This window comes from Phasianus colchicus, chromosome Z (genome assembly GCF_987193195.1).
Source record: "Phasianus colchicus chromosome Z, bPhaCol1.hap1.1, whole genome shotgun sequence".
NCBI lineage: Eukaryota > Metazoa > Chordata > Aves > Galliformes > Phasianidae > Phasianus > Phasianus colchicus.
Genome location: NC_143476.1, coordinates 77,249,461 through 77,269,991, shown reverse-complemented (window position 1 = coordinate 77,269,991; position 20,531 = coordinate 77,249,461). Strand labels below are relative to the sequence as shown.

Sequence of the window (20,531 nt, the reverse complement as noted above, 5' to 3'; positions counted from 1 at the left end):
ATTACCTGCCTTGTTGAAAAGCCAATGTGTCTAATATAAAGCACATGTGAAAGATGTGATCATTCCCTAGCCTTCTATTTTTCTCTCCTTTGAGCGTACTCATTCACACTGGAACATAATATTCTTGCTTTGTCTAGATTGTTCCATAATGTGTTTTGGTATTCACTAGTACTGCACTACAGCAATTGGTGCATGAGTTCTTCTAGCCAACTAAATCCAAATGCATATCTTTCTTTCTATGTCATTGCTGTAGCTACTTATTAATCCTAGATTTTGTTAAGTATTCAAGAAAACTGAGTCTCTGGGGTAGTCTCCTGCTCTTACCATGAATAGCTGTGTTGTTCACAGGCAAAGTGTCAACTGTGCTTTTTCAAGAGCCTCTGAGGTGAATATAGGAATAGAAACAGGGAGAATCGGATACAGCTAATGACCAGAAGCTTAAATTTCTCCTTCATCAGCTCCCTACAGCTGCAATTAGGATGACCTTTCAAGTTTAGGGAATATACTGGCAGATGCAGTTTCAATATGAGCATCCATAGGTGGAATACTCAGAATATTAAAAATAAAAATTGTTACACTTCATTACAATGCACATGTTTTTTTCCTCTCCTGGCATAACAATACATAGCAGGAAGAGGCTTCATCTTGAGAGAACTTAAGAACAAGGTGGAAAGGCAGTCATGGGCCTAATTTTTTCATAAAATTACTGTTCCCCATTCAGACTGGACAGCTGCACATGAGATACTTGTAATTGGACTCTTACGCATCCCATAAGCAGTTAGCTGCTATTCACATGCAACCCTAGTTAATCCATTTGCAAATTAAATTCAGTTAAAATTAGTTATTTCAGCATGGGTCATACGTTTTGATGTTACTGTGAGAAAGACAAGCAATAACTCCAACCCATGGAAACATATCAGCCAAAGTTACTGCAATGTGGATATTTGTTGGGATCACATTTCCTTAGTTTCATTTCATATTTAAATTTCCACGGATAAATTACCTGTGTTTTTGGGAAAGTTTCTGGGGTACAGAGCAACAGCCTGAAGCTAGAAGTAAACTCTTCTGGTACTAGCTTTCAAGTAAGTCCTTTGTGAATTCACTTTATTTTTCTGCTTCTTTCTTTTTTTTTTTTTTTCCATTTTTATTTTTAAAAGATTAGGACGATGTTATTCTTGACCTCCCTGTTACACAAAGTGCAGGCTGCATGTGCATAACTTTCTTCAGACAGCACTGGACAATAGTATTAACTCCCAGATTATAAAATGTCCCTGGTTTCTATTTGAAAGCAGAAACTGAAGAACTTGCAGTTTTTTATTCCAGTTCCTTCAAGGCTACCCAAACTGCCTGTGTTGGAGAGGACAGCTGACAAAACTGCACTCTGAAGACTAGAATTTCCCCCAGCATATAGGCATACTGGAGGCAAAAACCTATCTCTTGGCTGCATTTAAGTATGTGATATAGGTTATTTTGCCCTTCAACTGAAGGAATGCATGGCTCAAACCACAGACACAATTCCTTTTTCATGGCAAGGGAAAAAGAGGACTGATTTAGTCTTTGACTAAATAAACCCTACCCTATTTTAAGCAATAAAAAACAATCAATGATTAATCTGTGTACATTAAGAGACTTTTTTTCTTTTCTTTTTTTTTTGTCCTAAAATGCCCCATTCTCAATTCTGCGCAAGGTGAGAAAATCTCGTTCCCAAGTCTAGGCAGTTAGATACAAATGAGAAAAAGAAATTTGGATGGTGGTCTTTTGAAGTTGTAGTAATCCAATGAACATCACTTAAGTTGAATATTAACTAGAAATACAGATGGAAACAGAGACTGAATCTCTACCTCTCAGCAGTTCCTGCCTCTGAAATTGCTGGAAAATGTTACAAGTTCAAACTCTCTTCTCAATGTTGCTTGTTTCTTTGTTTTGTTTTGTTTTTTAATGGAAATTCTTAAGATTTTTTTTCTTGCCAGAATGTTTTTTTATTGTTTGTTTGTTGCCAGGAAATAGTTGTATGTGAGCAAATACATATCTCTGTAATGGTGCTGTGAGATCGCAGAGTAGCTGAGGTTGGAAGTGACCTCTAGAAGTCTGCAGGTCCAACTCCCCTGCTCGAAGCAGGGTCAACTAGACCAAGTTGCCCAGGTCATATACTTGTTCTGCTTTCTTTTAGGAAAAAACTTTTTACACAGATAGATTGTGAATGAACAAGGGGAAATGATTTTAAACTAAGGAGGGAAGATTCAGATTAGATTAGGGTGGAAGTTTTTCACTGAGAGGGTAATGAAGTTCTGGCATAGGCTGCCCAGAAATGCTGTGGATGCCCCATTCCTGGAGGTGTTCAAGACCAGCGTGGATGGGGCCTTGGGCAACCTGATCCAGCACTTGATCTACATGTTGGCAATCCTGCCTGTGGCAATTTGATGATCCTTGAGGTCTCTTCCAGCCCAAGTCATTCTATGTTTCCATGAAAAGAAAAAAACATAGCATTGCTAATGAAATCAGAGCCTTGCACAAATAGATAAATAAGAGAAGAATGAGCTTCTTATTAATGATCTCTGAGTCTCTTGCATTTGATTATTCACTTGTGCTCACCAGATGGTTTCTATTTTATGGCACAGGCCACTTTATTTTAAAGTCCTCTTAAAAAAAAAGTAGTGTACATTAGCAGTACTGTTAGCATGAACAACAGTACTGATACTTTGATAAATAGTTTTATCCAATAGCCTTTGCTTTGGAAGTAATGACTATAGAGCCCAGCAGCTCAGGTGCTTATTCGAAGTTAACCTGAAACCAGTCAGTTTGTTAGGACTCATATGTACTGTAAATTAAAGTGATCCTAGCTGTCTGATATTACCTGGCGTTTTTCTTGTATCTCCTGGCATGAACAAGCACACTTAGCTACCTGATACCCTTTCTGTTCTCTGTTCCTGGGGCTTCTCAGGTCACTGATATTCCTGTCTATAACAGTGCATTGAAATATAGATAGGAAGGGGATTTTAATGTCGTTCATTTTATTGTCTCCATCTTTAATGTGAGGACAGCTCACTGACACTTCCTCCCAGATTGGTAACATCTACAAACTTTCCGATCGTGCACTCAATGCCCTCATCCACGTCATCAATAAAAATATTGAACAGTGCAGGGCGCAATACTGACCCTCAAGGAATATCACTCATGGCCAGTCGCCAGCTGGATTTAGTTCCGTTCACCACTGCTCTTTGGCCCCCAGCCCTCCAGCTCTACCCAGCCAAGAGTGTACCTGTCCAATCCATGGCCTACCAAGTTCTCTAGGAGAATACTGTGGGAGAGTGTCAAAGGCTTTGCTGAAGTCTAGGTAGACTATGTCAACGGTCTTTCCCTCATCCATCAGGCGGGTTTAACCCTATCATAGAAGGAAATCAAGTTGGTGAAACAGGACCTGTCTTTCATTAACCCATGCTGGCTGGACCTGATTCCCCAGTTGTCCCACACATGCTATGTGATCTCCCTCAAGATGATCTTCTCCATAACCTTTCCTGGCACCACGGTCAGGCTGACAGCCTGCAGTCCCCAGATCCTCATCTGCAGTCTCATTTCCAGATGAGAGACACAGTGGCAAAACAAGAGTCCTCTGGGTCCGCTCTGGTTGACCAGAAATGCTGTTAGGCGATGGAAAGCAGCTTGGCTGTCACCTCTGCCAGCTCCCTCAGAGCCATCAGGTGGATCTCATTTGACCCCATGGATGTGTGGCAGTCCAGGTGGAGTAGCAGGTCTTTAGCTGTTTCTACCTGGATCATGGGGGCTGTATTCTGCTCCCTGTCTGAGACTTGGAGCTCAGGGGGTAGAGTACCCTAAGGATAACTGGTCCGAGTTTTAAAGACACATGTACAGAAAGCATTGAGAACCTCATTCTTTTCCTTATCCTCAATGGTACGTTCTCTGCCACCCTCTTAGCCCTCCTGTTACTGCTAATGTATTTGTAAATAAGTTTTTTGTTCACTTTTACCCCAATGGCCAAGTTGAGTTCAAGCTGAGCTTTTGCCTTTCTAATTTTCTCTTTGCAGATCCTAACAAATTCTCTGTACTCTCCTCAAGTTGCCCATTCTTTCTTTCACAGGAAGAAGATTCACTTCTTCTCCTGAAGCCTTAGAAAAAGTTCTTTGTTCATTGATCTTCTTTCCCACTGGCTCAGCTTTCAGGGGAATAGTCTGCTCCTGCGTCTTCACAACATCCTTCTTGAGGAGAAATCAGCTGGGCCCCTTTATCAGTTAGGACTGAATCTCAAGAAACCTTCCCTACCAGTGTCCTGAACAGTTCAAAGTCCACCCTCCAGAAAGTTCAAGGTAGCAGTTTTGCTGCCCCACCCTCTGACCTCACCAAGAATTGAGAACTCTACCATTTCATTGTCACTCTGTTCAAGGCAGCTCCTGACTTTTCCATTTCCCACCAATTCTTCCCTGTCTGTGATCAGCAGATCTAGCACAGCACCTCCCCTGGTAGACTCTGTTACCAGCTGCATCAGGAAACTATCTTCCACACACTCTAGAAGCCTCCTAGACTGTTTTTCTGTGCCATATTATATTTCCGGCACATATCAGGGAAGCTGAAGTCCTCCATGAGAATAAGAGACCTACCAGCTGCTCATACAACACCTCATCCATCTCTTCATCCTTGTTAGGTGATCAATTACAGACCCCCACCAGGATGTCAGCCTTGCTGGCCCTCCCCTTGATCCTTACCTGAGAGACTCAACTTTATCATTCTCAGCCCTGAGCTCAACAACAGTGAAATACTCTCTAACATGGGGAGTTATACCACCACCCCTCTTTCCTTGCATATCTCTTCTGAAGAGCTTATAGCCATCCATCGCAGCACTCCATTTACAGGAACAATCCCACCATGTTTCTGTAATGGCAACTAAGGCATAGTTAGCCTTTCACACCGTGACTTCTAGCTCCTCCTGTTTGTTCTCTATGCTGCATGCACTGGTGTAGATATACTTCATCTGAGCTCCTTGCCTCACTCCCAACACATCATCATTATCAGATCATCTCTATCAAACTTGGTTTTATTGCCTTTCTTCCTCATACTCAGTTTGAAGCCCTCTCAGTGAGACCTGCCAGCTCATAGGCTAGGATCTCTTTCCCCTTTGAGACTAGTGAGACCCATGTGCAGATATCAGACCAGGCACCAAGAATATCATCCCATGGTAAAAAATAAATAAATTCTGCAATTGCATTAGCCTTTCAGCCACATACTTATGAGTTGAGTTTTCCTGCTCCTCTCAGTATCCCTTGATGCCACTGAAGGGACAGAGGAAAACACCATCTGTACTCATGCTCTATCAGCTAACCACCCCACTGTCCTGGAGTCACTTTTGATAGCTACTGGAGTTCTCTAAGCAACCTTATGGCTGTCTGCCTGAACTACCAGTAGCAGATAATAATTAGAGGGAGAAATCAGACTAGAGTTTCCTAGTAATGTCCCTGAACTGAGCCCCAGGGAGGCAGCTCAATTCCCAATGGATAGGGTCTGGCTGACACAGATGGCCTTCCATTTCCCTAAGAAGTCATTCATTTACAATTACCCTTCTTTCCTTCTCAGCAGAGGCAGTCTCGAGGTGTGGAGTCGTCCACCTCACTCTAGACAACCTCCTGGGTAGACCTTTCACCACAACCTCACTTACCATGATTCCGTGAACACCGGCCTCAAGTTAGCCCTGTTTCTCATGGGTTGAAGATTGAAGTGTGAGCTCTGATTGACGTTTTTCCTCCCATTTTTTTAGCTGATATGAAATAAACAGCCTACCTAAAAGGTTTGTTTTCTTTTTTAAGGAGGGTGAGGAGGTGGGGGATTGGTTTTCTTTATGTGGGAAGCACTGGAAGAATTTTTGTGGGTTTTTTTGTTTGTTTGTTTTTTGATCAGCTGTGGCTGAACTTGGCCAGAGTATTCAAGGGTTGTCATAGGATCACAGGATGTGGGCACACATTTCAACAAAATTCATTTTCCTAAGAAAACATAACAGGAACTTCACAGTTCAAGCTGTATTCAAAGTGCATAATTTTTACAAAGATTTTCCATCACGTTAGAAGTAAGTTCTTAATTCCTCAGTATAAAAATCCTTAACTATAAAAGAAAGAATATCCATATATTACATTTATGGATAATTTTCACAGTATAGTTCAATATGAAGCAATTTCTTTTAGTGAGGTTAACAATGAATTGTGGAATCACTGAACTATGGGGATTCATATGAGAATAGCTGAGGCTGCTAGAAGTACAGGATCCAGGAAGTGTACCTGGCACTGTGCTTAAACAATAAACAGCATACCACATGATGTCATGATATGGACAGTATCCACCTTTAATTCCACATCATTACATTATACTTAAAAAGAACATAAATATATACACATACAAATCATATCAATAAGAATTAGCATTACATACGTATATATATGCAAGTATAGACTATTTTCTCTCAGCATCAAGTTCCCCTAAAGTACACACTGAATGTTCCCATTTTCTTGCGTTATCCACCAAGTAAATCCAGGTCCCTGAGAAAAAGCAACTCCATGAATAGGCTTAACTTTGCCCGAGGCCAGGATAACCCACACAGTTTTCTCCAGTGTGTTCTTTACATGTATTATGGGGACCTTACCCTTTTCTACATTATGTATATGACTGGATTGGGCAGAGCCATCTCAACTAGCAGACCCTCGAGTCCTCTTTACTGTTTTGGCATCAAGCAGGGGAGCTGTGTACTGAGAATTGTGTCTGTTTGCTACAGAAGAGCCTGGATGAAAATATTTTTGGATATTAATCCTTAATGCCCTAGTGGTTATATAAAATATTGCAGTGGATAATAGTGTTTTGGAGGACTGAAGCCTATGTCACTGCTTATTGCCATCAGTTTTGATGCCTGTCAGTTTTCAGTTGGAAATGAACAATGGCATTTGGAGTGATCCGGCTGCGGGAGCTTTTTAAAGTTGAATGTCACTCTCTTCAGCAGGCTGCTCTAGAGGAAGTTAACTCCAACTTAACTCCACTTGCTATAATCATTGGTATAAAGACTTAATCACGGAAGGAAGGAAGGAAGGAAGGAAGGAAGGAAGGAAGGAAGGAAGGAAGGAAGGAAGGAAGGAAGGAAGGAAGGAAGGAAGGAAGGAAGGAAGGAAGGAAGGAAGGAAGGAAGGAAGGAAGGAAGGAAGGAAGGAAGGAAGGAAGGAAGGGAGGAAGGGAGGAAGGGAGGAAGGGAGGAAGGGAGGAAGGGAGGAAGGGAGGAAGGGAGGAAGGGAGGAAGGAAAACCCTAGTGATGTGGCTTTAAACATGAAAAGACATAACGTGATACATCATTCAAAAAGAATTTATTTTCAGCCTACTAGAAATTGCTACTGGAATAAGCCCCAGACTGGAGAGCAGGGCATTTCAGTGTAAGGTCTGCTCAGTGATTTTTTTTCTGCATCTTTTTTTTTTTTTCATAGTTTCCAAGAGCAACTAGAGAAATAATCTTAAAAATAATCATGAAACATCTGCTGTTTATTCCATTCACAAACTTCAAAATGTCAAGGAGGGAAGAACTACCAGTGACATGAAAGAAGCTTTAGGAGACCACATACATATATCAGAAGTATTTGCAGAAACTATTGTATAATGGGGTCTTTCTGGCTTTCAGAATGTGTTTTTACATTCAGCTTCAGTATTACTTCTATAAAGAAGATGGCGCTCTGTAAACTGAATGTCTGCCAGATAAGTTTTCATTAAAGAAACTGAGGACACAATGAATAGTGCACTAATGTGCTCAAGACCTTGCTAAGCCCTCTCACTGACCCTGTAAAAAGTGTTATATGATTTTTCCCTACTATCTGCTGAGGTTATCTATTCTGATGATATGATAAACAAAATAGCAGCTTTAATATGATTGAAAAATAATGCCCTAAGCTCCAATTTAGGCAGTTGTAATGGGACTGAAATTAAAAAAATTAAAATTAAAATTAAAAAAGTAAAAAAAAAAATAGAATGAGATGGCTATCATTATATTTATAATAAGGTATTTCACTAGGGATTTTTACATGATGAAAAAATAACTGTTGCAAAAACATGGTAATTTATTCATTTCAAAAAGGCACAGGACCACTAAAATACTGAAAACGAAGAAAATCAAGCATTTTTCAGGGAAGTAAGTGTAAATAAAAGCCATCTCTCACTCAAAGAACTAAGTACTCACATACTGAATACCTCTTTGAAAAGGCACGATCTTGTTTTTTTTTTTTAATTAGTGAAAAATCTGTTATTTAACTTTTAAACTTACTGTAATAGTGAATTTAGAAAATCATTTCATATTAAAACATGTCTGGAGAACTTAAATGGTAATTTATCTTCATGTTCATTTTTTTTAAAGTATAGAATAAGTTTTTGAAATGATACCTGAAATTGAAGGCAAAAGAGAATATCAAACCAGAAAAATGCAACTTCACCAGAGTGATCTTTCCCTCCTTTAGTGCTTCTAAGGAGTACAGATGCCGTCTTTATGAAACAAAACGTTCCAGCCAAAAAACTTTATTCCTCCTTAGTCCTTCTTCTATTTCCTCTTATACTTGTTCTTAATAATGTTCTGAGATTTAAATAACTCTTTACAGCAGCACTCGTTGATTTTGGATGTTGAGATGAGGGACATGGTTTAGTGAGAACTATTGCTGATGGGTGGATGGTTGGACTGGGTGATTTTGTGGGTCTTTTCCAACCTTGGTGATTCTGTGAGTCTATGAGTAGCTTATGGTAATGGGTGGACAGTTAGACTAGATGATCTTGTAGATCCTTTCCAACCTTGTGATTCTATGATTCTATTATAGCTTTTGTTGCTTGGGTGTGGGTTTGTTTCTTTTTTCCCTGTAATAATAACTGAATTAGCAAAAAGCCTGTTTTTCTTTGAAAAGCCTCGTACCTGACCCTACCCTGAGAAAGGCCCTGCAGAAAGAGATGAAGGCAAATGAACCACGGCGACCGAGTGTACATCACATGTTAGCCATCTTCATGAGTTGCTGCTGGACAGAACAACCAACACGTAGATCAGGATGCACCTGAAGAGGTGCTCCCCTGTGGTCAGATGAATTCTGATCCTAAAAGGGCTGAGTGCAGGAGCCTGGTGGGAGCTGCTGTTTGAAGAACCCGAAGCTTTGAAAACAGAACACTTATTATGGAACTTGCTGGGGACTCATTGGATAGAAAGTACTGGCTAGATGTCTGTAGCTAGACCGTAGAGGAGGCAGCTCCAGCATGCTGATGCATGTGTCTGCTCTGTCACAAGAGCAGACCAGGAACTTCCCTATGCTAGACAGGCCTCGCACTCAGAGAGTGAAAGATGCAGGAGCATGCTGGGAGTAGCTCCTTCAAGGCCTTGGAGGTGTGTGACCTTTGACTCTTTGACCACGGCTAAATGAACCCCATGGACATTTCTGAGTGATAACCCATAGACTATGGGAATGCTGTCTCTGTGTTTGTATCAAAAGACAGGAAATCTGATGGTGATTTGGATGACTTGGAACGTATGGGACCTGAGCATGCTGGAGATGATATAAAATGAGGGGAGGGCATTGTCCTGGTTTTGGCTGGGATAGAGTTAGCTTTCATCCCAGCAGCTGGCATGGTGCTGCGATTTGGGTTTAGGATGAGAATACCGTTGATCATGCCCCAGTGTGTTACTTCTTGCCAACAGGTGCTTACACTCAAGGACTTGCCCTGCCTGAGAGAGGCTGGCAGTTCACAAGAAGGCGGGAGAGAACTGAACCTGCTGGTGGCAGGGACTGCTGCCTGGGAACTGGCTGGGTATCGCCCGGGTGGGTGTGGAACAACTACGCTGCACGCTACTTGTTTCCTGTATTCTTTAATCGTCATCATCATTATCATCCCCAGTCTCCTGGTCAGTGAGGAGATGATCGGCCTCCTTCTGCCTCCCAGCCACAATCACAGGCTCCTGGTGTTGTAGAGAAGCATGATGGAAGGGCTCAGGCTGCTGGGGCTGAGGGAGTGAAATATTCCCAGTTGCAGCACTGCCATTAAATGCACGCTCCAGGAGGTCCTCCCTCTTGATTTCCCGTGCCCTTGAGACAACGCTGGAAAGTATTCCTTGCATGGGATTGTTCTTTGGTTTGGTAAAACCCCCGCCCTGCAAAGCATCCAGATGTTTACTGGGCTCTCCGACTGGGGACCTGGATCCGCAGAGGTGGCAGCTGCAGCGCGCCAATGCGGACGTACGCTCCGTCACCAGGGCTGACGATGCGCTCTGCTCTGCTCGGTGAGCTTTGCTCCCCAGAAGTGCTCGCTGCAGGAGCACTTGGAGCTGCGTCACCCCGTGAGACTTGGCCGCTGCCTACGGAGCTCCTCCTCATTGGGAAGCCACTGTTCCTGGACTGCCTGTGCCGCAGCGGGGACCTGCTCCTGGTCCTCTCCCTGGCTCTTCTTCTCTGCCTACGGGAGGATGAGCTGACTACGTACTCCTGGTAGTCATCATCTGCTCTCACCGTGTGCAGGACACGGTCAATAGGCTGCCTGCAGAGTGGGCACACAGCTCTCATGGTAGCCCACCGCTGGATGCAGCCAGAACAGAAGCGATGGAAGCACGGGTCCACGCACGCCATGTTGCTGATGTTGTCCAGGCAGATGGCGCAGCGATAGTCTTCTGGTGCCTCCGATGGGTCTTCCTTCTGCAGATGGCTCCTGCTGGCCATTGCAACACTGCCCCTCTCCTCCAGAGATTCCTCAGAACCTAATCTGTGGGAAGAAAAAAAGAAAATAAAGAGGTGCCAATGGCCTGAGCCTTGCCTCATGCTCCAAAGTGGAAAGCGAAGAAAACCCAAGAAAGTACTGAGAGAGGGGAGGGGAGGAAAGGGGAGAACCTTCCAAAGCATCTCCTTGAGGGCTGACAGAAGCAGCAGCCCTTGGGCCAGGCAGACCCAAGGGCTCACCTCCCTCCATGCCTGGTCCCTTGGCTGCCCCCAGGCCCAGACTAACCAGACCCTTGCGTTATCTCTCAGACAAGCAGCAGGACTCCATTTGGTCAAGAGAGTACCTGAAGGAGGTGCTCAAGGAAGACAGACAAACTCTTGGAAAGTCTTCAGAGGTGCCAACAGCTCCAGCACCTCCTCTTGCCCGTGTCCCCAGGACAGATGCCCTGTAGGACCTGTGGCGCCTCACAGCTCAGCAGAGGACTGAGCCACGCCACCAGAAACTGCCTTAGCTCAGCCAACAGAGCTGCTGCTCTCCAGAAAGCCAAGCCTCAGCGCTTGCCCACGGTCCTGCTCCGACCTGTACACTGTGCCTGTGCACCCGTAGGAGCAGTGGCCCAACTGTGCGGGGAGGGACCCGGGGAGTGGTGCAGAGTGGTGAGGCCGTGGGCAGTCACAGTCACTGCATTCTGACATCACAGGGGCCAGGAGGACCACCAAGTGAGCGCCATGGTTTGATGATCTTGGTTATGGGTGTAACATCATGGCATAACATCATGGAGTGCACTGGGAGTTAAAGAGTTATTGCTCCAGTTGTGGGTATACCTGTCTCAGACAAGCAGAAGAACTACATATACCAAAGGACTGTTCAATGCTCTGTTTCTGTCTTCCTTTCAGAGGAGAGATAAAGATAAAACTCTTGGCAGGTCACAAGACGCCTCTTTTTCCTTTTCCGCTCGTCTCTGCGCCGTCTTGCTCCCTAGCCGCCTCACCTTCAGCATTAGAGTAAGGCTTTCTGGTTTTGGACACTTTCTCACTTTATTTGATTGGTTGCCTTCAACTACAATTATATTGTTTTGCACTGTGTTATCTTGCATTCCCATACCTTATTTAGTGAATTACCTTTCCTCCTCGGATCACTGCCAGTGTTTTGTTTTAGGCCCATTTCCCCGCCCTTCCCACTTTTTCACTTTTTCCTTTCCCAGGGTCCATGGGTCCCCCTGCCCCATCAGTCACGGAACCTGGCCGAACCAGCCCGTAGACCGTTAGGCAAGTGGTAGGCAAGTGCCCCAGAGGGGCAAAGGGTGCTTCACGCGTCCTTGCTGGCCATGTGGTTTCTGCTTGTCACCAGCCTGGTGTCCCTGAGCACATGGGCCCGGTGCTGGGCAGCAGAGCAGAGGATGCAGGGGAACCGTGGCGGCCTCCTCCCTCGGTGCCAGCAGAGTGCCGTGGCTCAACTGCTCAGAGGCCTGACTGAGGAGAAGAACTGGTATCTTGTCACCAGTGGGAAAGCCCCAGAGACCCCAGAGATAGCAGAGGTTGAAAGGGACCCCTGGCGAGCGCCTTGTCCAGCCCTTCCACCTCCCCCCTGGAGCAGGGCCAGCCTGCTCTAGTGCTGTCCCAAACCATGCCCAGACAGGTTTTATCTGTCAAAGACCTCCAGTGGAGGAAACCCCACACCCTCTCCAGGTAACTGATGCCAGGGTGAAGGGCCTGTCATATAATTCCTGATGTTCAAGAGGAACCTCCTGTGTTTCTTCTTATGCGCGCTGCCTCTTGTCACTGGCTACTGCTGGAAAGAGCCCAGCTCACTATTCTTCACAGCCTCCCTTTGGAGATGTGTAGACATTGAGATACACCCTGAGTGTTCCCCCTGGGTGGCAAACCCGGATCTTTTTCTTTCTGTGTCCAGTTCTGGGCTCCCCAGTACAAAAAAGACAGGGATCTCTTGGAAAGAGTCCAGCAGAGAGCCACAAAGATGGTGAAGGGCCTGGAGCATCTCCCCTATGAAGAAAGGCTAAGTGATCTGGGTCTGTTTAGCCTTGAGAAGAGAAGACGGAGAGGGGACCTGATCCAGGTCTATAAATATCTAAGGTGTGGGGGGCAAAGTGGCGAGGCCAGACTCTTTTCAGCAGTGTGCGGAGACAGGACAAGGGGAAATGGCCAGAAGCTGGAGCATAGGAAGTTCCGCACCAATGTGCGCAAGAACTTCTTTACGGTGAGGGTGACGGAGCACTGGAACAGGCTGCCCAGGGAGGTTGTGGACTTTCCTTCTCTGGAGATATTCAAGACCCGCCTGGACGCCTACCTGTGCAACCTGGTGTAGGGAGCCTGCTTTGGCAGGGGGGTTGGACTCGATGATCTCTGGAGGTCCCTTCCAACCCCTACGATTCTGTGATTCTGTGTGATTCTGTGATTCTGTGAGATAGTCCAGCCGCAGAAATGCGTGAGGGCTGAAGATGCTCCTTTCAGGGTGAGAGCATCTGGGCTTTCATAGATGTTCTGAGGGGATGCTATTCTGGAGCTTGAGGAGAAGTGCAAAGGCCGTCCCAGTGTGTCCTGGGGAATGTCCAAAGGAGAGGTGCATGGGCTTTCACCAGCCTGGTCTGTTGACTATGTTATTCTGGTTCTGGAATATATTAATTTGATCCTGTCTTCAGGAGGCTGCCACCAGCTGGAGCTGCGGGACCACCATCTTCATGTTGGAAACGTGCTGCTAAGGAGCCATGTGGACTGCACTGGCAGACAGGGAATGTCACGGCTGTTCTTGCAGGTAGTTCTCCCAGGTCCGGCATGCAGGAACAGTATCTCTTTTCGCTCTGGATACCGAGACAACTGTTGGCTTCCTCCCCGACAACAAATCTAACAGTGTTCTCTTCTAGGTAGAAAGATCTGGCAAGAAATATGGGACAATTCAGAGTGTGTGCCTGCCTAAAAATGTGGCAGTTGAGGTTTGGTTTCAGGAAGTTCCTGAACATTTTGCTATAACAGATACACAGAACACAATCATACTATTTGATAAAGCAAGTTGTCAGCTACAAAACACTCTTTTTCAATATAGTCTTCACCATTAACTATGTCAGTAATGAGCAGAAGCCTTTATGCCATGCTCTTCAATATCTGCACCAGCAGAAGTAACCACCATAATTGTCACCACTCCTGAAACATATCACTCACCCTCACTTATGCTCATTGTTTGATCTCTGTGAACATTCAGCAAGCATCAGTGAATGTCAGTGAGTGCCATTTTTCTGCATGGAGGGATTCAGTGACACATCTTTGCTTCATCTGCACTTCCATGTAAGATGACATTTTGTTGGACTGCCTGTCTGCTGCTATCTTTTACATGGCAACAAAAGGTAAAGAATGCTGCTGGGAAGATTCAACCTGTACTGCTGTATACCACCACATCTGTCTCTGATGGCTGCTAGTCTGGAAACAAGAGTGGGTTCAGCTTACCAACATAAATGCAATAAAAAAAATAATAGCACTTTTAAGTTCCACTTCATCATTAATGTTTTAAAACACCATTATTCTAGCTTTAGTTCTGATAAAAACTGTCTTTACAGTTGCAATGGACACATCCGTCTTATTTCTTTGTTCACATCTTGAAAGGATACACTGGGGAAGTAGACACTCCTGGAAGCTTTTTGCATTGGTTTGTCCAAGTTTATGTGGAAACTGGAAAAAAAATGGGAAATTCCACTGCCCTTTTGAGAAACAACCTACCCTACAACTTTGCTCCTTTTGAGCTGCTCATACTATTTGGGAAAGATATAGAATATCTAAAATATCCGTCCTCAACCAAGAGCCAGCTCAAGGTCTTGACACTGTAAATTAGCAGTCTTTGATCCTGGTATCCTTTAAAGAAGATTCAGGCAGATCTACCCTTGCCACAGAATCTGCAGCTACTCCAACACCTGTGATAGTAGCTGAAGCTACCTAAGCCCCCCTGAGGGGCCCTGCAGCTGCTCCAGCACCTGTAACAGGCCCTGCAGCTGATCCAAACCTTGTGACAGCCTCTGCGGCTGCTCTAATACCTGTGACAAGCCCTGCAGCTTTTACAAAGTGTACCACAGGCCATGCAACATTTCCAGTGCCTCTGACAGGCCCTCCAGCTACTACAATGCCTGTGACTGGCCCTGCAGCTGCTCAAAGCCCACTGACAGGTCCAGCAGCTTCTGCAAACCCTGAGGCCCAGCAGAGTTTCAAGTGGCTTTGGACAGCACTGCAGCTTCTCAACCACTGGCAGGCCTTTCCAAAGCTCCAGCTCATTTCTCAAATATCGCAAATGCTACAAAGCCCTGTGATAGGTCTGACTACTTCTATGAACAGTGTGCCAAATCCTACAGCTTCTGAAAAGCCACAGATAGGCCTCGTACCTGACCCTACCCTGAGAAAGGCCCTGCAGAAAGAGATGAAGGCAAATGAACCACGGCGACCGAGTGTACATCACATGTTAGCCATCTTCATGAGTTGCTGCTGGACAGAACAACCAACACGTAGATCAGGATGCACCTGAAGAGGTGCTCCCCTGTGGTCAGATGAATTCTGATCCTAAAAGGGCTGAGTGCAGGAGCCTGGTGGGAGCTGCTGTTTGAAGAACCCGAAGCTTTGAAAACAGAACACTTATTATGGAACTTGCTGGGGACTCATTGGATAGAAAGTACTGGCTAGATGTCTGTAGCTAGACCGTAGAGGAGGCAGCTCCAGCATGCTGATGCATGTGTCTGCTCTGTCACAAGAGCAGACCAGGAACTTCCCTATGCTAGACAGGCCTCGCACTCAGAGAGTGAAAGATGCAGGAGCATGCTGGGAGTAGCTCCTTCAAGGCCTTGGAGGTGTGTGACCTTTGACTCTTTGACCACGGCTAAATGAACCCCATGGACATTTCTGAGTGATAACCCATAGACTATGGGAATGCTGTCTCTGTGTTTGTATCAAAAGACAGGAAATCTGATGGTGATTTGGATGACTTGGAACGTATGGGACCTGAGCATGCTGGAGATGATATAAAATGAGGGGAGGGCATTGTCCTGGTTTTGGCTGGGATAGAGTTAGCTTTCATCCCAGCAGCTGGCATGGTGCTGCGATTTGGGTTTAGGATGAGAATACCGTTGATCATGCCCCAGTGTGTTACTTCTTGCCAACAGGTGCTTACACTCAAGGACTTGCCCTGCCTGAGAGAGGCTGGCAGTTCACAAGAAGGCGGGAGAGAACTGAACCTGCTGGTGGCAGGGACTGCTGCCTGGGAACTGGCTGGGTATCGCCCGGGTGGGTGTGGAACAACTACGCTGCACGCTACTTGTTTCCTGTATTCTTTAATCGTCATCATCATTATCATCCCCAGTCTCCTGGTCAGTGAGGAGATGATCGGCCTCCTTCTGCCTCCCAGCCACAATCACAGGCTCCTGGTGTTGTAGAGAAGCATGATGGAAGGGCTCAGGCTGCTGGGGCTGAGGGAGTGAAATATTCCCAGTTGCAGCACTGCCATTAAATGCACGCTCCAGGAGGTCCTCCCTCTTGATTTCCCGTGCCCTTGAGACAACGCTGGAAAGTATTCCTTGCATGGGATTGTTCTTTGGTTTGGTAAAACCCCCGCCCTGCAAAGCATCCAGATGTTTACTGGGCTCTCCGACTGGGGACCTGGATCCGCAGAGGTGGCAGCTGCAGCGCGCCAATGCGGACGTACGCTCCGTCACCAGGGCTGACGATGCGCTCTGCTCTGCTCGGTGGGCTTTGCTCCCCAGAAGTGCTCGCTGCAGGAGCACTTGGAGCTGCGTCACCCCGTGAGACTTGGCCGCTGCCTACGGAGCTCCTCCTCATTGGGAAGCCACTGTTCCTGGACTGCCTGTGCCGCAGCGGGGACCTGCTCCTGGTCCTCTCCCTGGCTCTTCTTCTCTGCCTACGGGAGGATGAGCTGACTACGTACTCCTGGTAGTCATCATCTGCTCTCACCGTGTGCAGGACACGGTCAATAGGCTGCCTGCAGAGTGGGCACACAGCTCTCATGGTAGCCCACCGCTGGATGCAGCCAGAACAGAAGCGATGGAAGCACGGGTCCACGCACGCCATGTTGCTGATGTTGTCCAGGCAGATGGCGCAGCGATAGTCTTCTGGTGCCTCCGATGGGTCTTCCTTCTGCAGATGGCTCCTGCTGGCCATTGCAACACTGCCCCTCTCCTCCAGAGATTCCTCAGAACCTAATCTGTGGGAAGAAAAAAAGAAAATAAAGAGGTGCCAATGGCCTGAGCCTTGCCTCATGCTCCAAAGTGGAAAGCGAAGAAAACCCAAGAAAGTACTGAGAGAGGGGAGGGGAGGAAAGGGGAGAACCTTCCAAAGCATCTCCTTGAGGGCTGACAGAAGCAGCAGCCCTTGGGCCAGGCAGACCCAAGGGCTCACCTCCCTCCATGCCTGGTCCCTTGGCTGCCCCCAGGCCCAGACTAACCAGACCCTTGCGTTATCTCTCAGACAAGCAGCAGGACTCCATTTGGTCAAGAGAGTACCTGAAGGAGGTGCTCAAGGAAGACAGACAAACTCTTGGAAAGTCTTCAGAGGTGCCAACAGCTCCAGCACCTCCTCTTGCCCGTGTCCCCAGGACAGATGCCCTGTAGGACCTGTGGCGCCTCACAGCTCAGCAGAGGACTGAGCCACGCCACCAGAAACTGCCTTAGCTCAGCCAACAGAGCTGCTGCTCTCCAGAAAGCCAAGCCTCAGCGCTTGCCCACGGTCCTGCTCCGACCTGTACACTGTGCCTGTGCACCCGTAGGAGCAGTGGCCCAACTGTGCGGGGAGGGACCCGGGGAGTGGTGCAGAGTGGTGAGGCCGTGGGCAGTCACAGTCACTGCATTCTGACATCACAGGGGCCAGGAGGACCACCAAGTGAGCGCCATGGTTTGATGATCTTGGTTATGGGTGTAACATCATGGCATAACATCATGGAGTGCACTGGGAGTTAAAGAGTTATTGCTCCAGTTGTGGGTATACCTGTCTCAGACAAGCAGAAGAACTACATATACCAAAGGACTGTTCAATGCTCTGTTTCTGTCTTCCTTTCAGAGGAGAGATAAAGATAAAACTCTTGGCAGGTCACAAGACGCCTCTTTTTCCTTTTCCGCTCGTCTCTGCGCCGTCTTGCTCCCTAGCCGCCTCACCTTCAGCATTAGAGTAAGGCTTTCTGGTTTTGGACACTTTCTCACTTTATTTGATTGGTTGCCTTCAACTACAATTATATTGTTTTGCACTGTGTTATCTTGCATTCCCATACCTTATTTAGTGAATTACCTTTCCTCCTCGGATCACTGCCAGTGTTTTGTTTTAGGCCCATTTCCCCGCCCTTCCCACTTTTTCACTTTTTCCTTTCCCAGGGTCCATGGGTCCCCCTGCCCCATCAGTCACGGAACCTGGCCGAACCAGCCCGTAGACCGTTAGGCAAGTGGTAGGCAAGTGCCCCAGAGGGGCAAAGGGTGCTTCACGCGTCCTTGCTGGCCATGTGGTTTCTGCTTGTCACCAGCCTGGTGTCCCTGAGCACATGGGCCCGGTGCTGGGCAGCAGAGCAGAGGATGCAGGGGAACCGTGGCGGCCTCCTCCCTCGGTGCCAGCAGAGTGCCGTGGCTCAACTGCTCAGAGGCCTGACTGAGGAGAAGAACTGGTATCTCGTCACCAGTGGGAAAGCCCCAGAGACCCCAGAGATAGCAGAGGTTGAAAGGGACCCCTGGCGAGCGCCTTGTCCAGCCCTTCCACCTCCCCCCTGGAGCAGGGCCAGCCTGCTCTAGTGCTGTCCCAAACCATGCCCAGACAGGTTTTATCTGTCAAAGACCTCCAGTGGAGGAAACCCCACACCCTCTCCAGGTAACTGATGCCAGGGTGAAGGGCCTGTCATATAATTCCTGATGTTCAAGAGGAACCTCCTGTGTTTCTTCTTATGCGCGCTGCCTCTTGTCACTGGCTACTGCTGGAAAGAGCCCAGCTCACTATTCTTCACAGCCTCCCTTTGGAGATGTGTAGACATTGAGATACACCCTGAGTGTTCCCCCTGGGTGGCAAACCCGGATCTTTTTCTTTCTGTGTCCAGTTCTGGGCTCCCCAGTACAAAAAAGACAGGGATCTCTTGGAAAGAGTCCAGCAGAGAGCCACAAAGATGGTGAAGGGCCTGGAGCATCTCCCCTATGAAGAAAGGCTAAGTGATCTGGGTCTGTTTAGCCTTGAGAAGAGAAGACGGAGAGGGGACCTGATCCAGGTCTATAAATATCTAAGGTGTGGGGGGCAAAGTGGCGAGGCCAGACTCTTTTCAGCAGTGTGCGGAGACAGGACAAGGGGAAATGGCCAGAAGCTGGAGCATAGGAAGTTCCGCACCAATGTGCGCAAGAACTTCTTTACGGTGAGGGTGACGGAGCACTGGAACAGGCTGCCCAGGGAGGTTGTGGACTTTCCTTCTCTGGAGATATTCAAGACCCGCCTGGACGCCTACCTGTGCAACCTGGTGTAGGGAGCCTGCTTTGGCAGGGGGGTTGGACTCGATGATCTCTGGAGGTCCCTTCCAACCCCTACGATTCTGTGATTCTGTGTGATTCTGTGATTCTGTGAGATAGTCCAGCCGCAGAAATGCGTGAGGGCTGAAGATGCTCCTTTCAGGGTGAGAGCATCTGGGCTTTCATAGATGTTGTGGAGCTTGAGGAGAAGTGCAAAGGCCGTCCCAGTGTGTCCTGGGGAATGTCCAAAGGAGAGGTGCATGGGCTTTCACCAGCCTGGTCTGTTGACTATGTTATTCTGGTTCTGGAATATATTAATTTGATCCTGTCTTCAGGAGGCTGCCACCAGCTGGAGCTGCGGGACCACCATCTTCATGTTCGAAACGTGCTGCTAAGGAGCCATGTGGACTGCACTGGCAGACAGGGAATGTCACGGCTGTTCTTGCAGGTAGTTCTCCCAGGTCCGGCATGCAGGAACAGTATCTCTTTTCGCTCTGGATACCGAGACAACTGTTGGCTTCCTCCCCGACAACAAATCTAACAGTGTTCTCTTCTAGGTAGAAAGATCTGGCAAGAAATATGGGACAATTCAGAGTGTGTGCCTGCCTAAAAATGTGGCAGTTGAGGTTTGGTTTCAGGAAGTTCCTGAACATTTTGCTATAACAGATACACAGAACACAATCATACTATTTGATAAAGCAAGTTGTCAGCTACAAAACACTCTTTTTCAATATAGTCTTCACCATTAACTATGTCAGTAATGAGCAGAAGCCTTTATGCCATGCTCTTCAATATCTGCACCAGCAGAAGTAACCACCATAATTGTCACCACTCCTGAAACATATCACTCACCCTCACTTATGCTCATTGTTTGATCTCTGTGAACATTCAGCAAGCATCAGTGAATGTCAGTGAGTGCCATTTTTCTGCATGGAGGGATTCAGTGACACATCTTTGCTTCATCTGCACTTCCATGTAAGATGACATTTTGTTGGACTGCCTGTCTGCTGCTATCTTTTACATGGCAACAAAAGGTAAAGAATGCTGCTGGGAAGATTCAACCTGTACTGCTGTATACCACCACATCTGTCTCTGATGGCTGCTAGTCTGGAAACAAGAGTGGGTTCAGCTTACCAACATAAATGCAATAAAAAAAATAATAGCACTTTTAAGTTCCACTTCATCATTAATGTTTTAAAACACCATTATTCTAGCTTTAGTTCTGATAAAAACTGTCTTTACAGTTGCAATGGACACATCCGTCTTATTTCTTTGTTCACATCTTGAAAGGATACACTGGGGAAGTAGACACTCCTGGAAGCTTTTTGCATTGGTTTGTCCAAGTTTATGTGGAAA

General features: G+C 46.6%; 2 protein-coding genes across 4 annotated transcripts; both read right to left on the bottom strand.

Annotated features, from left to right (window-relative positions):
• Positions 1 to 9,847: 9,847 nt before the first annotated feature.
• LOC149913106 (uncharacterized) lies at positions 9,848 to 13,062 on the bottom strand. 2 transcript variants are annotated; one of them, XM_090131028.1, is made up of 2 exons: positions 13,013 to 13,062; positions 9,848 to 10,750 (listed from the first exon to the last, which is right to left on the bottom strand). In XM_090131028.1, exon 2 carries the CDS (start codon positions 10,705 to 10,707, stop codon positions 10,165 to 10,167), a length of 543 nt encoding a protein of 180 aa, XP_089987154.1. In that variant the 5' UTR covers positions 10,708 to 10,750; positions 13,013 to 13,062; the 3' UTR covers positions 9,848 to 10,164. The 2 variants fall into 2 exon arrangements, with proteins under 2 accessions (XP_089987154.1, XP_089987153.1); XM_090131027.1 differs by lacking the exon at positions 13,013 to 13,062 and adding an exon at positions 11,049 to 11,261.
• A 2,947-nt stretch (positions 13,063 to 16,009) lies between these two features.
• Positions 16,010 to 19,342, bottom strand: LOC149913105 (uncharacterized). 2 transcript variants are annotated; one of them, XM_090131022.1, is made up of 2 exons: positions 19,175 to 19,342; positions 16,010 to 16,912 (listed from the first exon to the last, which is right to left on the bottom strand). In XM_090131022.1, exon 2 carries the CDS (start codon positions 16,867 to 16,869, stop codon positions 16,327 to 16,329), a length of 543 nt encoding a protein of 180 aa, XP_089987148.1. In that variant the 5' UTR covers positions 16,870 to 16,912; positions 19,175 to 19,342; the 3' UTR covers positions 16,010 to 16,326. The 2 variants fall into 2 exon arrangements, with proteins under 2 accessions (XP_089987148.1, XP_089987149.1); XM_090131023.1 differs by lacking the exon at positions 19,175 to 19,342 and adding an exon at positions 17,211 to 17,423.
• Between the last annotated feature and the right edge of the window lie 1,189 nt (positions 19,343 to 20,531).

Excerpts from the sequence above, each read along its gene's own strand:
- LOC149913105 (XM_090131022.1), bottom strand. The coding sequence starts at position 16,869 with ATGGCCAGCAGGAGCCATCTGCAGAAGGAAGACCCATCGGAGGCACCA.
- LOC149913106 (XM_090131028.1), bottom strand. The coding sequence starts at position 10,707 with ATGGCCAGCAGGAGCCATCTGCAGAAGGAAGACCCATCGGAGGCACCA.